This window comes from Ambystoma mexicanum, chromosome 3q (assembly GCF_040938575.1).
Source record: "Ambystoma mexicanum isolate Mex_15411 chromosome 3q, UKY_AmexF1_1, whole genome shotgun sequence".
In the NCBI taxonomy this organism is placed as follows: Eukaryota; Metazoa; Chordata; class Amphibia; order Caudata; family Ambystomatidae; genus Ambystoma; species Ambystoma mexicanum.
The window spans coordinates 240,993,687-241,016,936 of NC_090926.1; the positions used below are offsets into that span (position 1 = coordinate 240,993,687).

Genomic DNA, 23,250 nt, shown 5'->3' on the forward strand with positions numbered 1-23,250 from the left:
CAAGACCCTGGCATGGGATAGGCCTCCTTTAAAATCTTCCAGCTTCTCGACCGGGATAAACTCCTCAAACTCCGACAGACCTTTCCACATCCGCATGTTAGCTCCCGCTAATATCAATTCAGCGTTGGCCTGCTGGAGCTGCAAGGCCGAGAAGGCAAAGATTTTCCTCCCGAGGGAGTCGAGGAGCTTGTCCTCCTTTCCCAGAACCTGAGTAGCCGTCATGGAAGAGGATGCTGCAGGCCTGGACTGCAAGGTGGCCGCAGCCACTACTATGGAGGAGGGGGGCAGACAAGACGACAGGGCCACCTCTTCCAAAGAATGCAGCCTGTACCTCGCGTCAATTTTCTTATTGACAAAAAGTCCATAGTGTGGCTTTTCCTAAACTCTGCGGACCTCGGCCAGAACGTCCTTCTGCAAGAACAGGCTGGTACGCTCCAAGGGAGACAGGGTGAATGCCCCAGAAAGCACGCCCTCCTGCGGGGCGGGTGTCTCGGGCACTGGAACATCTAAGAAGTTCATCATGTCCAGTACCCGGTCATGAAAAGCTCTGATAGAGTGGGGAAGGTCCTCGCTGTCCTGGTCATATTGTACGTCATCCGAGAGGTCAGGATCCTGCTGAGCCGTGTCAGGCGCTGCCTTGTCCACAGGGGACAATGGAGGCAAAGGCGGAAGAGTTGGGGAAGGCACCGTAGGCAAGGGAGGCTCGGGCGGAACCATCGGAGGAACGGGTGGGGCTGGAGGCGAGGGCAGACATATCTCCCTAAAAAGCCCTTTGAAATACTCCCTCATGGGGTCGGTACGCATGAACGTCTGAAGTTTACTGAAAAAAAGCGTCCTCCGGGGACTGTTTCGGACCCTGAGGAGGCCTCTCATGAGGTGGACAAATCCAGGGACGTAACAGGGAAGGGTGCCACACTGGCCCCTCCACCGACGTATCCACATAAATCAAAGGTGCCGACCCTGCAGGCAACGAAACATTGTGCGGAAGAGGCATCCGAGCGTTCCAGTCGTAAACTGGTCGATAAGGATGCGCACAAGGGACTCTATGTTCACCCAAGGGACCAAGCCCTACACCTGAGGCCGATGGCGTAGTTGTAGGGATAGCACCCAAATTGGCTGCCGCGGTCGTGGCGGGAACGGGCGCTATTTTGTCCTCATCTGAGGGGAACTGCGGGACGTGAGGAAGTGAGGCAGGGGTCCCCGTCGATGGATCAGGGGTCTTAACTTTAGCCTTAACATAAGGGACCTCGGCAGAGCCGGTACTGTGAGGCCTGGAATGTTTTTGTGACATACCAACCGCCAAATTAGCCTTCGAAGGAAGGACCTTGGCACTGCCGGTAAAAGAAGAACTCTTCTTCTTTGCCCCCATAACAGGTCTGGTGTCGCCGCAAGAGCGGGAACGGTGAGAAACAACTTTCACCGACAAGGCCTTGCCAGGCCTCTCAGAACTGTTGGTAGCTTTAGCCTCTGGACGAGGGACCTCGGACCCGGGTCCGGTAAAAGACTAATCTGCGCGGCCTCAAACATCCTTTCGGTGACAGCAAGCCCACCCAAGGCCTCGGGGCGCACCCTGGTCTTATTTTTGAGGGAAGCCAATAGAGAGGCCTCAGAGCTATCTCCGCTACCCCACGACTCAGTAGAACTAGGTCCACAAACAGCCCCCACAGGAGGGGCCTCGGAGCATGCTCCGGTATCCACAGGCCCCTTACGGAGACCCTCGGAGAAAACTCTGGTATAATTATTAGGCCCAACTGGCACCTCAGGGCGAACCCCGGTGACAGAGCGATCAACGCCCGTCCCGGCCCAAGAGGAACCTGGAAAGGTATCCCTCGGCCGGGGTGCTCTGAAAAGTAAAGAACTTAACGGGCATTTTCTCTTCTCGTCGATGAACGCCTGAAAATGTGAAGGAGTTTGTCGGAACACCTCCTCCCACCGCTCCAACCGACGTTGAAGTGCCCGGACCGAAAAGGAGTCGCAGTAAAAACAGGAATCCCAACGGTGATCCGGACCCAAGCACTCTAAGCAAAGAGGATGGGGATCCGCCCTTGCGAAACAACGGTGACATGATGAACAGTCTGGGAAGTCAAGTTTGAACGACATAGACAGACTAGTACACGATCGCTAGCGAGAGACAGAGAGGAAAAAGGGAAGAAAACCTTCCGAGGATGCAAGTGCGTCCAGTCCCGAATGAGCGGAGAAAAGGACTGATGGGCGATGCGTGGGGCGGAGCCAAGGTGGGTGGGGTTACGGCCGTGTGCCGGGCCCCGCACAGAAAGAGAGGAAGGACACATTTTTTAAAACATTTTTTTGGATGCTTTTTACAAAGTGCTCCGGTCCCGTCCCACAGGACGTAGAGTTGTCCCATAAGTATGGAGGAAAGGGGACGGGACGTAGGAGTAAGGTGGTCATGGGTTATGCCCTGACACTTTGTGTGTATCCTTTATAATGTATCCGACAATGTGTTGTGAAGTCATCATGAAGCAGGACACAGCAAGCAGCTTCACTTTTCTAAAAATAAAATAGTTTATTTCTTAAAGGTCAGGATGAAGTAAGGCCTAACTTGCCCTAAGCTAAGGTGGGATTTTCCCTACCTAAAGAAACTAAGGATAGTTTGTGTCATTAAGTTCAACTCAAAAGTCTGTATCTGCCCAAAATCTATACTTGCCCTCACAACTAAAAATAAACAATGTGTAGGGTTGTCAGCAACCAAAGAAACAGTTTTCAAAATAAAGTTCTGAGCTTCTTCGAGATCCTGGCTTGCTTTTCATCTTCCCCTTCCTTAAGTTCAAAACAGTTCCACACAAAAACCTAGGGTTCTCTTCCCCAAGTTCTACAGAGTTCCAACAAGCCTCGGGGTTCCCTTCCTCAAGTTCAACACAGTTCAAAAAGGCCTTGGGTTCCCTTCCCAAAGTGCAACACAGTTTTAAAAGGCCTCAGGGTTCCCTTCCCCAAGCACAACACAATTCATAAAGTCTCTGGGTTCCTCTCTCCAAGAAGAGAGCTTTTCCAGCTTCAAAATCACAGTCAATTCAACTTTCTGAGCTTTCAATAATGATTCAAAATCCACTTTGTAACCTTTCAGGCTTTTCACCAATTCACATAGCTTGCTTCTTTCTTTAATCGCTTTAACACTTGTTAGGCAAAACAGTTTCAGTATCTTGGCTTTTCTTGGTTCTCTCCAAGTAAGAGCTTACTCGGTCTAGGCGCAGTTGTCGGACCACACGGTCAGGTCAAGCAACCGATAACCCTTGGCACTTTGTGATGCTCACTTGTTCTCATTGGACTTTCTTGCCAACACAGGTTCCTCTCTGAACCTGTGTCATTAGTCCATATTCAATTCTGTTTCTGCTTGGCAGTCTCTTGGCTCTGCCACAACATGACTTTCACACAATTCACTTTGTGTTGTGTATTCCTTGTCACCGCCTTGCTTTCACACTATCCAACAGTGCTTATCATTTGCTTTTCACTTGCTTCATAAGCTCTAATTTCTGGCTTTCACTTGGCTGATACTTTCACATTGTCCATCAATGCCTTTTCCTTGTTTTCACTGTGTTTGAAAATGCACATCATTTTCTTTTCACTCGTGCTGTATTTTCAGATACTTTGCATATTATTTCCTTAGTTCGGTATTCATTAATTCATGAAATAGTTTGCAGCTTGTTTGGCATTCAATAATCTTCCCTTCGGTCATCAGACCCATTTATTACAAGGTTTCATTCGATCGGCATCTTCCTTTGCCCAAACCCAGTCTCTGAAGAACCCCAGCATGAGTGTTCCCTCTCTGTCACTCACCGACACACAGACACTCCTCCAGGTGCTTTCTGTTTCTTCTCCTGCAGCCTCTTGCTCCCCCTTCACTTGCCGAGAGAGAGAGAGAGTGAGTGAGAGAGAGAGAGAGAGAGCGAGAGAGAGAGAGAGAGAGAGAGAGGGGAGGGAGGGGCGTGGGGGAGGGTGCATTCTGACAAGGGAAAGGGGGATACCATTGCTCACCTAAATACATTCTCTGCCACTTCCCAAGGTTCCTCCACCCAGGTGATCCCCCTCACATATCCACCCCAGGGTCGGGATCCAAGAGCGATAGCCTTTCCCTGGCCACCTGAGAAGAGGATCCAAGGGGAGTAGATGGGAGGATGCCCTCAGGTTCCTCATAGTTTATTAGAAATAATGTTTTTATGTTAGTTTAAACTGGAAAGTGAAGTTTCTATCTGGGTTAAACAGGGTGGTTGTTCTTATTACTGCTCATACTGTGATTTTGTATATACTTAACAGGCTTGGAGGTACTTCTTAAGGCAAGTAAGAATCTACTACTATAGGTGTCGAAACTAGGCTCTGAATGGTATTATATTTTAACATACTTTGTAATTTAGCATTATTTTGTTTTTAGCAGAAGTGCCCTAGATGCTCTATTTCTATTATTTTAGCTTTGCAGACTGATTGTACTGTCTGCAAAGTTTGAAGGAAACAATTAATTCAGGAAATCCAATATGTGTAAGGTCTGAGTTTTATTGTAAATAAGTCAGGGTGGCTAATTAAGCAATTTATTTTTTATGTCTATGGTTTAGCAAAATTGTTTTATGTATGTGTACATGTTTTGCGGACTCAACGTCTGAAATAAACATTATTGCTACAAAAAAAGAAGAAAATGTGAAATCCTCATGCCTAAAGAAGTCCAGGCTTTGGAGAGAAAAAGAAATGGGTAAAAAAACCTTACCTCCACCCTCAAAAAAGTCTATGGGGATTGTTTATGTGAGAATCTTTAAATGAAAGCAAATACATGTTTGTAACATGGTGTGTTTAGACACACGAAACATTCAAAAGGAGTAGAGAAAAGTGTTCCCAGAGCCTCATTACAGGGTGAGAAAAAATAAGTGACTTCAACTGTCACTACTTTGCATGATAGGAGGCGCCAAAACCCTGCTGCTTTAAAGTTACAATGTATTTTTTTCTTAGGTGTAGTGGTTGCCTATCCATTTCCCTTTTAATCCCTATTTGTGAGGTATCCCATATAGAAATCTACATTTTGAGTTCAGTTATGTGCTATTCTGAAGGGAAGTTGGGAAAACAGTAAGCCATACACGGAAAATGCGATTATTTGTGATTTTAATTATGAATGTATTCATTATTTATTTGAGAGATTGTGCTCTATTATTACACGGTATACAGAGATTCTGCACAAAGGTGAACATATTTGGTGTTTATAAACATCAGACCAGAATTGAAAGATTATGCCCCGAATGACAGCTAGGACAGGGAGTTCCAAACGACCCTGATCACGGCCCCACTCCATTCAAGGCAACAGAGGACCTTGAACCAAATCTGGTAAGCATAGCTACCTCTATGGCCACTGCCTACTGACATATCTTGGTTTCAATCAACTTCCAATTTAAATAACTAAGGATTGATGGTAAATAAGTCCTTACATTGATTGTATCTGTAAAGGTGACAATCATACCAGGAGAAAAACAAAGGACTTTCTGTATGTTTGCATTTGTATATCAAATACCCAGATATCTGCTAGCAGTCCGGAAAGGGAAAGGCTCTGTCAATGCGGACCAGCTTTTTGTCGCCCTGTATTACTTAATGATATTCAGATTCACTAGGTGGTAGAAACATGTATTATTCAAGCTCTGTGTATTGGGAACAGAAAGGGTCTTACTGACCGATTACTTTTAGTATTTGATTTTAATATGCTTTGTTCAGTTATTTTAGGTATTTCATATTACTAAGGGTCTGTGTAGGTCTTGGTTTGAAATCTGTTATAAAATTAAGTGTTAACAATCCGGTCGAAGAGCTGTGATGGGTGGTAACAGCCCGGGGCCTCCGAGACATTACCACCCGTTCCCGCCCTTGGAATGGGTGATTAACGCTATTAGCACTTGTTGGCTGCTGGGTGCTAAAAGGAAGAAAGTATTTTCGTTCAATGAACGGGACGCCAATACTCACCCAACATGGCTGCCATGGATCAGGAAGGTGGGGCTCTGTACGGAGCCCCTCTTTCATTTCCATGGCAGCCACAATGGAGCAGGAGCTAAAGCTGCAGCAGAGGCACTGGTATCTTCCGCCGCCGCAATCAGGTAAGTGTGGATTGGGGGGTTATAGAAAAGGTAACAGAGGGTGGAGGGAAGATGGTGGGGGAAGCTGCCATCAGGTGGCTTGGAACACGGGCTTCGGTCAGTAGTTTCAACCTACATTCCAAGCAACCTGATTGGTTGGATTGTGTAAAGAGTAACAATAAAGAAAATTACAACAGCCTATGCACCGAAGGAGACAAATACATCATTACCACTAAGAAGGAAATGATAAAAAGTAAAACAAAACAAAAAAATAAACCACTAGAATGAAAGAAGACAATAGCAGACAAATTCATTTGAGATGAAAAACTATTTTCTAAAATAAAGGCATCAAGTCTGTACAAGTTACAATTTGATGGAGTAAAGCAGTATTTTGATATTTCATTTTAAGAAGGGTTGGCTGTAGCCCACCCAAGCCATCTACAGCGTTAAACTGCTTTATTTTGTGCACTCTTTTGGTTGTAGCTTGGATACTCTTAACGAGTACCAGAGAAGGGTACAATATTGTGGAGAATATAAGACTTAGGGCATCATTACAGGTCGGGAGGTCCAGAAATAACAGTGGTGGTAAACCCGCCGCCACTGTTAATTCCGGACCGTCCGATCCCGACTCCTGCAGGCGGGAGGTGATGTTCCCGCCAGGTCTGACCTGGCGGGTTTAACACTGCACGCCTGCAAGCGGACGTGGAAACACCAGCACCATCTCGTGTATCGACTTCCCCATTCCCATTGAGTCTTCCCCATTCCCTTTGAGTCCTATGGGACTCAATGGGGATTAACCGAATTCCGCCTCCGGAATTCCCGGGACACCAGGATCGTAATGCGCTGGTATTTCCGGGAGTCACGGAGGCGGAATGGTAATACGAGTCCGGCGTAACCAGGCAGTTTTACCGCCTCGGTTACCGCCGGAATCGTAATGAGGCCCTTAGTCTCCATGATATTGATATAGGTATCCATTTTCAAAGGCAATTTCAAGAAGGTCTGGTCATGTTCAGGTTCCAAAGTTGGCACCTGGTAGTTTAACCTTTTGTAGGAAATGACATGGCATAGCAGAAAAAATAATTTCCCAATGATGTGCTCCAGGTTACACACTCAATCTCAGTGAATAACTAATCCAAATATGTACTTCTATGAAAGAGCAAGTGCTAGAAAACTAGGAATTTCTATCTTCCTAAACTTTTATTTGTTCAACCACAGCAGTCCAAGCTGCAGGCTGCCATCAGTGAGGCAGAAGATCGTGGAGAGAATGCCCTGATGGATGCTAAATACAAACTGGCTGAGCTAGAGGCTGCAATGCAGAAGGTGAAGCAAGACATGAATCGACAGTTGCGTGAATACCAGGAGCTGATGAATGTGAAGCTGGCTCTGGACATTGAGATCGCCACCTACAGGAAGCTGCTGGAGGGAGAGGAGAACAGGTGGGTTAGAGTCCTAACCAAGTCCATGTTATTAATGCATTAAGCGACAAGTGAAATAATGTCTGAAATGCAAACATCAAAGCGGCCATGACCATCCGTACATTGTACTGAGATCATTATGGTTCTACGTGTTCTCATAGAAACCTTTTTAAACATGTGCACTTTGTTCATGCACTTTTTGTCAACATGAATTGGATTTAATTTTTATTTAATGGGTAATCCCCCCTAAACCCTCCCAGTAATCCAGTGATGTTTTCGAGTGCCTGGGCATTTGTTTCTCTGTTTGGTCAGTCAAGGTTCGTGCCTTTCGGCCATGGGAGATTGTTTTTACATGAATTTGGACTTTAGCCAACTCTAGCCCTGTGGCGCCGGCTATATTAAGAGACAGGGCGCTGTTGCATTTGCGTATTTTTAACATATATATATATATATATATGATACATTACTCACCGTAATCATATTTCTGATGCTTGTATCTGCTTAGATTCACATGCTGTGCATAGGCCGACATCTAGTGGAAGCTGCAGAGTATTACAGTTTGTTTTTCGAAACTCGAAAATGGGCATCGAAACAGGGCGTTCCAGTAATACTATCCCTAGTGTGACGTCCACTGTACCCATGATCCCTCACGCGTGTAGGACCCTCCGATTGTATTTTTTCTGACATGAGGTAGCATGAGGAGTAGCGCGAGTACAGATTATCCAAGCAGATAGATAAGACTACAAGCATGTGAATCTAAGCAGATACAAGCATCAGAAACACGATTACGATGAGTAATGTATCCCTTCTGAGGCTTGTGGAATCTGCTTAGATCACATGCTGTGCATAGATTAGCGAGCAGTGTTAGAAGAAGGAGGTGGGTTGTGAGAAGGGTCATGAGCGAACAGATGTCTTAGAACCGCTTGTCCCACTTGAGTATCTGTCTTGGAATGCAGTAGTGCTGAGTAAAAGTGTGAATAGAGCTCCATGTAGCTGTTTTGCAAATGGTGTCAAGGGGTACATTTGCAATTAAAGCCAGAGTGGCCCTAGTGCCTCTTGTAGAGTGGGCTCTTGGCGTAAAAGGTAGAGTTTTTTTCAGAAAGGGAGTAACACAGCTGGATACATTTGGCTATCCATTTCGAGATGGCATCTTTAGAGACACGATCTCCCTCTCTGCCTGTAGCTACGGAGACAAACAGTTAGTCTGTTTTTCTTGGTGGTCTGGTCCTGTCTACATAGTAGAGGACCGCTCTTTGCACATCTAGAGTGTGTAGTTTCATCTCAGCAGAGCTTTTGGTTTCTTGGAAGAAGGCCGGTAGCTCAATGGACTGGTTAACGTGGAATTTAGAAATTAACTTAGGTGAGAACCTAAGATGAGTTTGTAGAACCAATTTATCCTTATGACCAGTAAAGAAAGGATCCTGCACTGACAGAGCCTGAATTTCACTGACCCTTCTTATGGATGTAATGGCTACTAAGAAGGCAGTTTTATAGGTCAGGTGTTTGAGTCTGGCTTTATGCATGGGTTCAAAGGGGGGGCCCATGAGTTTAGCAAGCACCACATTAAGGTCCCATCCTGGTGGTGGGTTCAAAATTGGAGGGTGAAGTCTCTTTACTCCTTCCATAAATGCTTTACCCACTGGTACTTTCCACCACGACACCTTGTTATGGGAGGTGGTGTAGGCTGACAGCGCCGCCAGGTGTACCTTGAGTGAATTAAATACCAATCCTGCATCCAGCAGGTGGAGCATGTAGGTGACAATACTGGAAGGAGTGCAATCAACCGGGTTGATGTGTTTATTCTTGCACCAGATAACAAATCTCTTCCATTTATCAAAGTAACAGTGTCTTGTGTTTGGTTTCCTTGATTCTTTTAGGATTCTTTTTGGATATCCATACATCTCTGTGGTAGATTGAGATGGCCAAACTCTATGACTTCAGGAGCCATGCTGCCAAGTTCATTGAGCTGGGTTGAGGATGCACTGTCTGACCTTGGTGCTGGGATAGTAGGTTGTGTCAGCACGGGAGTCTGATGGGTTCGCACACTGCTAGTCTGCGCAGGTGTGGGAACCAGGGTTGTCTCGCCCACATGGGAGCAACTAGGATGAGCGTCATCAATTTCTCTGTGCATTTTGTTGACCACCTTCCTCATGAGAGGCGTTGGTGGAGAAGCGTAGGCAAACATCCCTGACCAGTTCATCCACAGGGCGTTCCCCCTCGAGTCTGGCTGGGGGAACCTGGATGCGAATCCTAGGCATTGTCTGTTTTCGCTTGTGGCGAATAGGTCTATAGTGGGGAAACCCCACTGTGAGATGAGGTCTTCTACGACTTCTCTGTGCAGACACCATTCGTGTTCTTCTGGCAGGGGATCTCTGCTTAAAGCGTCTGCTAGTGAATTGAGATCTCCTGGAACATGTTGAGATGACAGGTAAATGTTCCATCTGAGTGCCCATGTCCACATTTCTGGGCAAGCCTGGACAGATTTGGCGAACAAGTCCCTCCCTGCTTGTTTATGTAAAACATAGCTGTCGTGCTGTCTGTTAAGATCTGCACTGACAGGTTCAACAGGTGGGGTTCAAATGCTCGAAGCGCTCTGAAGACTGCCAGAAGCTCTAGCAGATTGATGTGATTCTTGGCCACTGTGTGAGACCAGAGACCCTGAGCTGTGTGGTGAAGGAGGTGTGCTCCCCACCCGATAGTGACGCATCTGTAGTGACTACAGCCTGTATCTCCGGATCGAAAAAGGGTTCCCCTTTGACAAGTTCTCTCTCTCCACCAGTGAAGACTTTGTGCAAGTGTTGGCGAAATGACCACTAGATCGTCCCACTGATCACTTGCCTGAGACCACTGTTTCGCCAACCATTCCTGCATGGGTCGCATGCGCAGGCGCGCGTGGGGAACCAGGTAAATACATGACACCATCATGCCTAGAAAAAACGCATCGCTTTGCACACCCTTATCTGATGACCAGACTGATTTGAGGAATTTGCAGTAGTATATTCCGAATACTTTCCTCTGATGGAAAGGCCAACCCCTCTTGAGTGTTTAGGACAGCTCCTAGGAACTGTTTGGAGGTGCTTGGCAACAGGCTTGATTTTTTCTCATTGATAGAGAAACCCAATTCGATGAGGACGTCGATAGTTCTTTGGATGTTGGATCTGCAAATTACTGGTGATGAGCCAGGCGCCCAGGTAAGGGTACACTGGGATTGCCTCCCTGCGTAGGTGTGCCGCCGCCACCACCAGTACCTTGGTGAATACCCTTGGAGCCGAGGCTATACCGAAGGGCAGCACCTTGAACTGGTAGTGCTGACTGCCCACCTTGAAGTGCAAGAATCTTCTGTGCGCTGGGAACATGGAAATATGAAAATAGGCATCTTTCATGTCCAATGTTGCCATGTAATCCCCCCTTTTTAGGAGGGGGATTACCTCTTGGAGAGTAGTCATGCGAAATATTTGGGGCTTGACATACTTGTTTGCAGGGCGTAAGTCTAATACGGGGCGCATTGTCAAATCTTTTTTTGGCACAAGGAACCAAGTTGAATAAATACCCTTGTTTACCTGGTTGCCCAGGACGAGTTCTATCACGTCCTTTGCGAGAAGATTGATGATTTCCTCGAGGAGGATCTTTTGGTGGTCCAGGGAGTGTATCTTTTGTCGTTGCGGGGGCGCTCCAGCAGTTTGATGCAGTATCCTGCGGACACTGTAGACAGCACCCATCTGTCCGATGTGATCCCTACCCATGCCTGGGTGAAGTTGGAAATGCGCCCCCCTACTGGGGATGCGTGGGAAGGGACCCTGAGCGGAGCGTCACTGTTTGCCAGGAGGCGTACCGCCTCTGCCTGGCTGCCTCTTCTTCTACCACAGCTCCTCTTGTTACCTCTGACGTAACTTTGGGTAGTCTGTTGGTTGCCACCCCACAAAGTACCCTGCCCCTGTGCGTAATTGGAGCCCCTTTGGGAATTTTGGCCGCATGAGCGACGAAAATTACTATTCCCTCTTTGGTTCGTGGGCTTATTAGTCACTTGTCCCAGGGAGTTTAGGGTATCGTACTTGTCTTTGGCAGTTTTGAGTGCCTCCTCTACTGCTTTGCCAAACAAGACATTCGGTTCCACTGGCATGTCGATAAGGGTAGCCTGGGTCTCGGGTTTAAACCCTGACTGTCTGAGCCAGGCGTGCCTCTTAATGACAGTGCTCTCTGCGATGAGCTGGCCTGCATTATCTGCAGCGTCAAAGGTCGTTTTTAGAATGCATCCAGACACGGCTCTACCTTCCGACGCGATCTGGGCTAACTGGCCCTTTAGTGGTTCCGGTGCGGAGGCAATGAGAGCAGCTACCTGCTCCCACTGGTGGCAATTATAGCTTGCCAGCAGAGTGGTGGTATTGGCTATTCTTGCTTGGTAAGCAGAAGTGGAGGCCACTTTCCTTCCTAGATTATATATTTTCTTGCTCTCCTTGTCTGGGGGAGCTTCAAATGATGCTAGGGGAGTACCTGTTCTTTTCCTGGTGGTAGTGACTACCAGTGAGTCGGGCTTAAGTTGACCCCTTTTGTAAAGTGGGTCGGACTGGGCGGCCCTGAACATCTTTTCAATTCTGGGGTTGACAGCCCTGGTGAGATTAGGGGTGAGGAGGGAAGGATCAATTCTGCGTTGGATGGACTTCAGAATTGGAATGGCTTGGGCAATTTTTGTCCCCCATGATCTCCTCTGCAAAGTCCCTCTCTTCTTGAACCCCCTGAGTGTCTATGTGGAAGTGCTCTGCAGCTCTAGCTAAGACATCATTTAGAAGGGGCTGGTTATCTACGGGTGAGTCAGTGACCTGTGGTTCTTTGCGAACAGGAGAGTCTATATTGTAGACTTCTGCCTCGTCTTCCTCCTCCTCATCCTGGTCCTCGTCATCTCCATAATAATCGACCCCTGTTTGGTCGTCCAGCGTCTGTATGTCTGGTTCTTCAGCATACTGATGGTAAGGTTGAATGTAGTAAGGGTCTGAAATCAGGCCCTGAGCTGGAGTCTCAACCCGAGGTCTCTTACTAGGAGGCTGAGGGTCTTTGGATCCTGAAGGAGTAGCGTTGTCAGGGGTACTCTGATAGCTCAGAAAATACTCAGTTTTTTTTCATAGGAATTAGCCAAGGAAGACATTCTTCTCATCACCCTGTCTATGTCCCCAGTGCGCCATTCTCCGGAACTAGGGATGACAACCTCCTGTTGAGGTTCCTCTTCTATTCCCATATCCTGAGGAGTGGGAGGGATAAGTTTGGGAGTAGTGACAGGGACAGAGTTCTTGGATCTATCCTTATCTGAAGACCTGTGTTTGTCCTTGTGTACCTGGGGTGCAGAAGTTGAGTATGATGACTTTTTCTGCTGTTTGTTCCCTTTTACCATGAGTAGAAGAGTGTTTCCCTGATGGTTTGACCTTCTCTGAATTTTTCGACGCATGGCGATTCGGGGGTGTGTATGTTACTCTCTGAATCTTTCGAGTGTGAACGTCGACTCTCGGAGGCAGACGCCGATCGGGCTGCCGGAGCCGACTCTAAGCGTGCAGCTTGGGGGTGGAGGTCGGATTCGTCTTCTGACGACCATACCTCTGTGACTTTGGGGAGCGAGGCACTCTTGGCAACCATGGACGGTTGCCGTGTGTCGTGAGGCAATCTCGACCTGGAACGCCCAGAGGACACCAATTCTGTGGACCGCTCTCTACGTGCCTCCTTTCTCTGAGAACTCGACACCCGTGTCGAGTCTCGGCTGGGTTCAGTGTGTTTAGGTGTAGTAGTCTGGGTAGCGCTCGTGTCGCCGGGTGTGGTCCCCATAACTGCGCCACCGGACAATCCTCCGAGGTTGGGGACTAGCGCTTGGGTGTCTTTCGACGCCCCTGTGCCCTCGCCATCTGAAAGGGCGGCGTTGCTGCCATCACTGAAGGATCCCACCACTTCCATAGCCTCGAGCTGCCTGGCGTGATGGGCCCAACGTTTAGTGGAGCGGTCCTTTAGTGTCTTTGCCTTAAAAAGGCTACACACTCTGCAGTTAGCTTCGGGGTGGTCCCTAGGCAAACAGAGATTACAGGTGGCGTGTTTGTCAACCCAAGGATATTTGCGGTTGCACTTGGGGCAAAATTTAAATGGAATACTCTCCATATGTCACGTTATGGCAGCGGGCTAGTGTATGTAGGAAATAATAACAAGTGTATGTTTCCACCCCCCACTCTCCCTACTTGTAGGGCCGAGGCCAGAGGCCTTCCGAGGCCCGGGCCGAGGCCTTCTGAGGCCCAAAGTCCGTCGTGCAGTCGCGACGGTTGTTTGTTCTTCGGACCGGCGTCGATCTTCGGGATCTCGACGTGGGGTTGAAAGAACGGGGAAATTTAGATGATTTTTAGCAAAATGGCAGAAAGCCAGGGAACTCTGCAACAATGCTTCTGACAAGTATGGCGGAAACAAACAATCTGAGGGCGCACGTGAGGGATCATGGGTACAGTGGACATCACACTAGGGATAGTATTACTGGTACGCCCTGTGTCGACGCCCATTTTTGAGTTTCGAAAAACAAACTGTAATACTCTGCAGATTCCACTAGATGTCGGCCTATGCACAGCATGTGATCTAAGCAGATTCCACAAGCCTCAGAAATATATATATATTTGGTCAATTTCGACCAAAGTGTACGACCAAAAGTGCACTCTTTTAAAAAGACGTCTATGAAAAGCCGTAATACGGATAATTTTATGAATGACTTGTTATACACTCTCACTACAAAAATGTTGGTCTATGACCTGCACAGTGCTCCGTTGATCCTGAGCTAGGTTTGCAAAATATATAAGAAGAAGAATAAACAGTCTAACTTTAATGAAAGTGTATATCCTATTGATGCAACCTCACCGGCAAATTTACTGTTACCTCTGTTTTTTACACAAACAGGTTGGCTGGGGAAGGAGTTGGAGCTGTGAGCATTTGTAAGTCACTTGTTCTGGTCACATGTGTTGGTTGCATATCCATACTATTACTGCTTGGCTTGGACTATCTTGAATTCTAAACTTAATTGTGTTTTTGCAGCTGTGATAAGCTCTAGCAGTGGAAGTGGGTATGGAAGTGGATACAGCAGAGGAGGTGGACTGGGCGGTGGCAGTTTCACTACAACTTCAAGTGGACGATTTGGAGGCGGATACACCTCTGGAGGTGCTTTCAGTTCTGGAGGACAAGGTTCTGGAGGAGGTTTTAGTTCTGGAGGACTGACCAATAGAGGAGACTTCAGTTCTGAAGCATCAGCCTCGCCAAGTGGTTCTAGATCTGGAGAGCACAGCTTAGGAGGAGGAGGAAACCCAGCTGTTAAAATAATCTCGACAACGTCTCAAGTTTCCAAATGGTTTTAACAATGGCACTAAACATTTTAATGAGTCAGTTGAGGATCTATAGAACAGCAAACCGTTTTTTAGAAAGCTGAAAAAAGTAGATTGGCTGAAATATATCTAGGATTTGGACATATTTCAATTTGCCTAAACAACCAAATTAAAATTGCATTAGCCATCAGTCAATCATGGGCAACAATAGATTGTTTTCCGTATCCTAACGAGTGCACATGGAAGGACGTTTAAAAAAGCTCCTGCAAGTTATAATAGCAATATAACACTTATCTCTGTAAATTGCACACATAATTACAAAAAGCATGGTAGAATTACTCTAGAATACTATTAAAATGCAACTAAGAAACTAGAACTTTAAGACACAAAAGAACTAGGCTAACATACAGAGACTAAAACATTGATCACCATACGACTGCTCTAGAAAGTAGCTCAACATGCATGAAATCATTACAAACAAACCCCTGGCTAAAATAATACAGTAGATGACGTGTTTTTCCTTACATCTCTCTCACTTTACCCATTCCCAATATATTCCATTGAAAATGCCTGTGGTCAGATATATAACCTTGCCAGAAGAAGCAGAGAGGTGCATGTATACAGCAATGTTTGCCAAATAAGTACACGTTATGCGCTACCCAGGATTTACAAGTAGTACGTAGTACACAGGTGCTCTGTGAAACGAGGCACACCTGGCAGGCAAGCAGGGATCATCAATATTAATGAGAACACTTTTGCTTGTTAACCTCTACAAGCATAACAGCGAATGCAGAATGAAGATTTCTGGCAGTGACATCATTATACTTTCCCTATGATAGCATTCTCAGAGCGTCTGCACTATGACCCATGACCTTAAAGCAACAAGGGTTACGAAGCAAAACAATCTGATACATTTGGAGGTGGAGCCACTGACACCAGGAGTACTGGCTTCACCAGCTAAGGCAGCAGTCAACAGAGGTACAATATGCCATTGACCACTTTGTGAATGTTTACAGCCTGTTCCTGGTTTGCGTTTACCATTCAATGCTTTGGGCCTGCATGAGCAGTCACACACCATTCATACATTTCCTAGAAAGTTGCAAGGAACAGTGGACTATTCAGTTTCCGTCCTTTTCCTTAAAACTCACAAGAGTAGAGTTTGAGCATACCAATGTCCCTTACATGGCAACCTTAGACTTCCCTTGCAGCATGCAAAACCTTTCACTTTGCTCCGCAATGGCTTTCCACACATAGGGCTTAATTCATCGAAGCGTTTTGTGATGGGAATCCCCCACTGGAAAATGCTCTGTGAATGAGGACCCTAGAGCCTGATTTGAAAAGATGTGCATAGGAGCAAATTAGGAGATGCAAGGAGCATCTCAGATTTGCATGTGCTATCTTCTTCCTGAGTCACATGGCATGAAACTTGAGACTTGATCATATCAGGAGATGCTGGGAAGATTTCGAGATTTCCTTCAGCAAATCTTTGTGCATAGCTTGTTCACTTGACCATCTCAAAGATGCTCTAGACATATGCAGATCTGCGTCCGTTTTAGGCACTAAGAATCATATAGCAGGGGCACATCTGAGATGCTTATGGCCAGCTCCTCATTTGCCCCAGTGAACATCTTTGAGAATCACGCTCTCAGAGTCCTTTAGTAAATCTGGTACTTGCACATGGTTGTGATTCCCGACACAAACAACTATTTTCTATTACTGGACTAGTTTGCATTTGTGAAATTGGTGCTCAGTTTTTTTATGTTACAGTTTCATGCACAAATAATTGGTACAAACTCATCAGGAATGTCCTTGTCCTCAATCAGTTTTTAGTTTTAGTTGAAAGCATAGTTGTTTCTGCACAAATAATGGTTTGGATCGTATAAGTTCCAAAAAGTAATGTTCAGCATGAGTACAATTTAAAAATATACACTTTTCCCTAAAATTAAGAATTGTAACTGTTTATTTTCAAGAAGTGTTTAATTTCGATTAGTGAGAACAATTCATAGGCTCGTACTATGTGTGCTCTTTAAAAATAAATGTTGATTTCGTTTCGGATAATGTGTTTACATTTCCGTCTTTCTTATGATGAAGGCAGCATATCCGTTTTTCTGAACAATCTTGAATAAACATTTCTCCGTTTTCCAATGCACATTTCTTATTTCATGGCTTTTGTATCGAGAGGAAGCTGTTAAGTATTATGTGTTGATCTATCTACTAACACATTGCTTCAACCCTAAGCCTATCACTTTGCACGAAGCTACCTTAAGTCTGCTTTTGTACCTCTGGCCAATACACTCAAGAGACAGCATTCAGGAGTATCATTGAGCCAGAGGCTCACTCAACGAGGGCTTTGTTTGACTGGGTTTTTATACTACACAATTGCTTTCTGCACTGAACTCGTTTTCCCCATCAAAAAGTTTTTTTGATAAAAAGACAAGAGTTGAAAACAAGCAATAGAAAAACAAGTACTTCAAAATTACCAGATATATGGTATGACGTAACAGGCTCATTGACAAAAGAAAAAACATAATAATGAAATAGAAAAAACAGATCCATATATACTTTCATTGTGAAATATGACAAAAGCAAGTCAGGATAGGCAAGCAAAGCACCAGAAAAGATAAAAGAAGTTAAAAAAGAAGCATTTGGAAATAAAACATCCACTTCCTTCTGGGATGAAAGGTTCGGCAAGACACTTTGAGAACTATAAGAAATAGTGTGTCAACATAGAACTCGTATTATCAGGTGCTGGCTATTGGCAGAGGCAGGTCTGCCAGATATAAATTCATGGGATGCAAGGAGGATGTAACAGTGTGTGAGGCCTTCTTATGAGGCTTTTATTTTGACTTGATACAAAAGAGATTAGTTTTATTTTTATAAGGCGATCATCTTGCATTACAGCAGGAGTGCCCAAGAGGAAGATGACACCAGATCTGTCTCTTTCATGACATGAAGCTTCTGGATGGCATGGACAGAAATATTAACTAAACACGTTATTGCTGGATGTTGAAATTCCTGGGAGAACGGCTTCTATTATGAACAGCTATATTAAGTTGCTGTGAAGTGGAAGGAGGGCTGGAACTCCACTGGTCCATGAAGAAAGGGGAGAACCTTAAATACTAACTACGGTCTATACAGAGTGTTGAGAGGCAACACTGCGCAATGTCCTTACCAGGTTGGTATTATCCCTGGAATTGGCCATGACAGCCACACCACAATACTTCCTTGAAAAGAAATACCATCTAGAGGTTTACATTATTTTGCACCCCTGCAACCCAACCCACCTTTCACCCATCAGATCACTAGACTTTCCTTATCTTCCAGCTGGTTATAGCTACGTTTTGAGTGTCTCCAAGAAACCTCTGCTCCTCAAACTTGCAAACTAGAGGTATGAACAGCTAACACGACACATGCATGTACCTTTGTTCCTGTGGTAATACACTGATTGTAAGGGAGTAGTTTCTTACCAGTAACTCCATTTTTCCAGAGTTGGTATCTTTCATAGATTCACATGCTGTGAATATTCCCTGTCGTCAGGCTGGGAATCCCTGGTTACCGATGTAAAGTTAAAATGCATTTCCTAAATGAGAAATTGACACCTTGGGTGTCCTACCCACATTGTTGTGGGTGCTTTTGGTCCTTACCAATGGGACGTCGAGTATATAACTCTGCCCCAGAAGCTTCCCCTCAGATTTTAGCCAAAACTGCTGGTAGGAAAAGAAACAGCAGTTATTTGCCTGGCGGGGAAGGATGGAGGGCGCAAGTGAATCTATGAAAGATACCAACACTGGAGAAATGGAGTTACTGGTAAGAAACTACTCCCTTCTCCAGCGTTGGATCTTTCATAGATTCACATGCTGTGAATAGATTGTATAGCAGTAAGACCTAACTGGAGGAGACAGTCAGGCAAAAAACAGAATAATGGTTTGCTTTGACATTATGCACACACATGCAATAGATGGCCCCTGAAGCTGCCCTTCTGTGCTTCTTTCGCGCGCTGCTGTTAGAGGCAATAGTGCCTTGTAAAGGTGTGAGGCACCGGCCACATAGCCTTCTAGCAAATATCTTTTATGTGTACACCCGCCTATAGCGCTGCTGAAGCCACCGTGGCTCTTGTGGAGTGTGCTCTGGGTGTTGCTTGTAGTGGCTTGTTGGCTTTAGGATGGCAGAAAGATATCGAAGTGGAGATCCATCTCAAGATACCTTGCTTTGTGATCGCTTTGCCTTTATTTGACGGCCCAAATGCAACGAAAAGTTTTCTTGGAGCTCTGAAGGGCTTTATGCGGTCGAGGTAGTACTTTAAAGCCCTCTTGACGTCAAAGGAATGTAATGCTGTTTCCGCCAGAGTAGTAGCGTTGAGAAAAAGGGCATCATTGTTGTGTTCTTGCGATACTCAGTTGGTACTTTAGTTATAAAGTGCGGATTTGTGGAAAGAATAACCCTGTCCCAGTCGAATCTTAGGTATAGTAGGTCTACCACCAGAGCCTGTATCTCGGAGACCCTTCTTGAGCAAGTTATTGCCACTGGGATAGCCAACTTCCAAGTCACAAACTTTATGTGTGCTGTAGCCAGCGACTCAAAGGCTGACTTCATAAGACCTGCGAGAACCAGGTTCAAACTCCACCCCAGTGGTATTCTTTTTCTTGGGGGAAAAGAGAGGAACAGTCCTTTCATAAAAAGTTAAAGTCTGTCTGTCACTGAACAGGGGTGGCTTTCCTCTGCATCTAGTAAATCTGAAAGTGGCTGCGTGGTGAACTCTAATTGAGGAGAGTCCCAGACCCTCTTTAGCCAGCAAAAGCAGGTAAGGGAGGACATGTTGTGGCCGTATTTTCAATGGATTTAGGTTGGGCTGTTGTGAACACCAGGCACAAAACCTTCTCCATTTTTGGCTGTATGATTTGTTTGTTGAAGGTACTCTAGCCACTGCAAGTATACACTGGCATCTGGTGGAATGTTCAGGTGACAAAACTCAGTATAATCAGGAGCTGAGGCTGTCTGTCAAGGGATTGTCTATTCCTGGTAGGTGAAAAGCCTGCAGTGAGATGTTGTTGCGGTTGACCCAATGCCAGATTGTCTGAGCCACTTGCGACACAGCCCATGACGTGGTTCCTCCTTGCTTGTTGAGGTAATACATTGTGGTGGTGTTGTCGGTAAGAACCTGTACCACTGAGTTCCGAATCGTTGGAAGAAAGGACTTTAGGACCCAACGGACTGCCCGCAGTTCTAGGATGTGGATGTGTAGGGACGTCTCGTCCAAAGGTCTTTGACTTGATGCCGCCCCAGGTGAGCTCCCCATCCCACCAAGGAGGCATCTGTTACCAGAGTGTACTGATGAACTAGTTTGAGTAGTGGGACCCCCGCTGTTATGTTGCTGTCCAGGGTCCACCACTGAAGTTTGTGTGAGAGCACCGGAGTGATTGTGACTTTGCCGTCCCATGAGTCCTGGGTTTGTGACCACCTGGCCACTATGAACTGTTGTACTGGTCACATGCGTAGCAGCAATGGGGGATTAGCAGCATACAGGATGACATGGTCACGAGCAGTGCCATGCATTTGCGCCCTGACAGCTGTTTGTTTGGGGGAAAGGAGCGGGCCAGCTTCTTTAATGTGCGGATCCTGTCAGCAGACAGGCTTACTAGGCTGTGCACCGTGGAGAATTGCGCTCTGAACAACACTAAGGCCTTGGAATGGCGTGGTGCAGGATTTATTGTAGTGTATCGCAAATCCTAGCTACAGGAGGAGTGTCTCTGTTTGCTCCAGTGGGGTTTCCGCCTGCCGGAATGTTGAGGCCCTGACCAACCAATCATCTAAATAGGGGTAGACGTGGTGGCCTTGTCTTGGCAGGTGAGCCGCTACTGGTGCCAAGTATTTGGTGAAGGTTCCTGGGGCGGACCTCAGGCCAAAGGGCAGGACCTGGAATTGGTAGTGTTTTTCACCAACTGTAAACCTGAGGTATTTTCTGTGCCTGTGGTGGATCGGGACGTGGAAGTAGGTGTCCTTTAAATCTAAGGTCGCCAGGTATTCGTGTTGTTGCACCACCTTTATCACATCTTGTAGCGTCACCATTTTTTATTTCTTTTGGATATTTTTATTTAGTTTTTTTAAGTCCAGGATGGGGCGCCATTTGCCGTCTGGTTTCTTTACTATAAAATACCTGGAGTACACCCCTTTTCCTTTTAGATGGTGGGTACCATTTTGATAGCTTTTTTGGTGAACAATTGACGCATTTCTTGTTGTAAGACCTGCAAGTGCGGTTGGGCCAGTGCTTTGGGGGCTGTGTGTTTTTGTTTGCACTTGTATTCTAACCCTTGTTATGCTCAGACACTTGTTGTAATACATAACATTTCCCCCCACTGGCGAGCTGCTGAGATTGTCATTGTTGGGATTTGTTTTGCCTCGTTGAGAGGTGGTGCAGCCTCTTTTGTGCTGCTGTTGTCGGTAATCCCTAGAGCGCTGGAACGACTGGTATTTCCGCTTGTAGCCCTGGGAGTAGTAGCTGGACCTTGAGTAACCTTTGAGGACGATCTAGCTTGGCCGGCCGCTCCCCGAAAGGGACGAAAAGGCTTCCTTGCCTTGCCTGGTCCCCACTCCCTCCCGCCTCCCTGCCCGCCCACCCCCCCTCTGATTGGTACATACTGGTGTCCTTCTGGACTACCCGACGGCTGCTCTCCCCGCTCACTTCTTTTGAACAGTGAAGCGGGTGTTAGCAGTTTGCCGGCAGTCCAGCTTGCTGGTAAGACCCCAGCACGGTCCTCAGGGCCTCCTTTCGGTGTTATTATAAGTTTGGGTGTATTACCGCTTCGAGCACCTTGTTTTCCCCCTTCCTCCTCCCCCTGCAGCCACTTCCTGGTCCCCACTCCCTCCCTCCTCCCTGCCCTCCCACCCCTCCTTTACCTCCCCTAGTGGGTGCACATCTGGTCTTAACTGACACTCCTGGGCAGCCCCCTGCCTGGCAGCCCCCCCACGGCTAAGGGCCTGCGAAGGCAAAGGGCGGCTCCCACGGTTGCAGCTCCTGTGTGTCTGCAGGTGTCCGCAGGGGACGCCAGTTGCCAGCCAGTCATCCTGGTCAGTCCCACTAGCCCACCTGTCTACTCCCCTACAGACACCCAAGCACCGCTGTGCTGTTCCCGGTGCTGCTGTAATACGCACTGTTCTGAATGTAAACAACAAATTTGCGCTGTAAAAAAACTAGTCTTTTTCTCCACTTGCAGGATTCTCAAACTTAGGTGGCCTCTCCACAGGTTGCTGTAATATGCACTGTTCTGTATGTAAACATTTTGCGTTGTAAAAAAACAAGGCTTTTTTCCACTTGCAGGATTCTCAAACTTAGGTGGCCTCTCCACATGTTGCTGTAAAACGCACTGTTCTGTATGTAAAATTTTTGCGCTGTAAAAAATACTAGGCTTTTTTCCACTTGCAGGATTCTCAAACTTAGGTGGCCTCTCCACAGGTTGCTGTAATACGCACTGTTCTGTATGTAAAATTATTGTGCTGTAAAAACTAGGCTTTTTCTCCACTTGCAGGATTCTCAAACTTAGGTGGCCTCTCCACAGGTTGCTGTAATACGTACTGTTCAGTAGGTAAAATGTTTGCGCTGTAAAAAAACTAGGTTTTTTTTCCACTTGCAGGATTCTCAAACTTACATCGCTACTCCACGGGTTCTAAAGTTAAGCATTTCTGAGTGCTTAACCCTGAGAGTATGTCCTATTGCGCAAGGACGATTGACGCTCGCTATCTGCCTGCCTATTCTCGCAAGTGTCTCCCCTCTATCACTCTATGGTGCTATCTGTCGCACCTATCTTTTCTAACTGCTTCTCTATCGACTATCTTCCTCTCCTCACTAAATCTGGTAGGAAGAAGTTTAAAAAGGACATCCTGGTCTCCAACCCAGGCCTCCCTATCGCTGACACCTACACCAGTGCCTCCTCCAAGGAAACTCTCACCGACATCCTCTTTGTCGTGCCTTCACCTGACCTATGGACCCGTGCTCTCTCCCTTCTCCTCTTCTCCCATTAATGGTGGCACCCGTTGAGATGTCCTCTTGGCCTCCTTCTACTCCTCTAAGGTCATCATTAATGTCTACTCTAATGGGACCGTCTTGGTCCAAGGCCCTCAGGCCAACCTTCACCTCTTCGACAGACGCTTCCCGCGCCTCATCAACTTCCTTTCTTCTCCTGCTGCCCCCCTCCCCTTTCCTCAGCTACATTGCCTTCCCCCTCCCACTCTGCCCCCTCTCGGGCTCCTTCTACACCTCCGCAGGGCGTACCTCTGATCTGTACCCCTCCCCGGAAGTCCTTCAAGGATGGTAACCTTCTTCACATTGCCACACTTAACTCTCGCTCTGCTGTCAAACATTTCTTGGATATCTGCCGCCTTCTTGAAGAACTCGAACTTGATGTCCTTGGTCTCACTGGCCAGCTCTATCACCAGCTTTGACACACTCCTTCCTCATGG

General features: G+C 46.5%; 1 protein-coding gene across 1 annotated transcript in view; it reads left to right on the forward strand.

Moving 5' to 3' along the window:
- The window catches only part of LOC138582388 (keratin, type II cytoskeletal cochleal-like), a 339,602-nt gene extending 322,661 nt beyond the window's left edge, over positions 1–16,941 (forward strand). The window contains exons 7-9 of the mRNA XM_069653653.1: positions 7,269–7,489; positions 14,378–14,412; positions 14,513–16,941. Coding sequence (XP_069509754.1) covers positions 7,269–7,489; positions 14,378–14,412; positions 14,513–14,829 — 573 coding nt within the window. The 3' untranslated portion in view covers positions 14,830–16,941. The remainder of the gene's footprint in view (positions 1–7,268; positions 7,490–14,377; positions 14,413–14,512) is intronic.
- Positions 16,942–23,250: the final 6,309 nt, after the last annotated feature.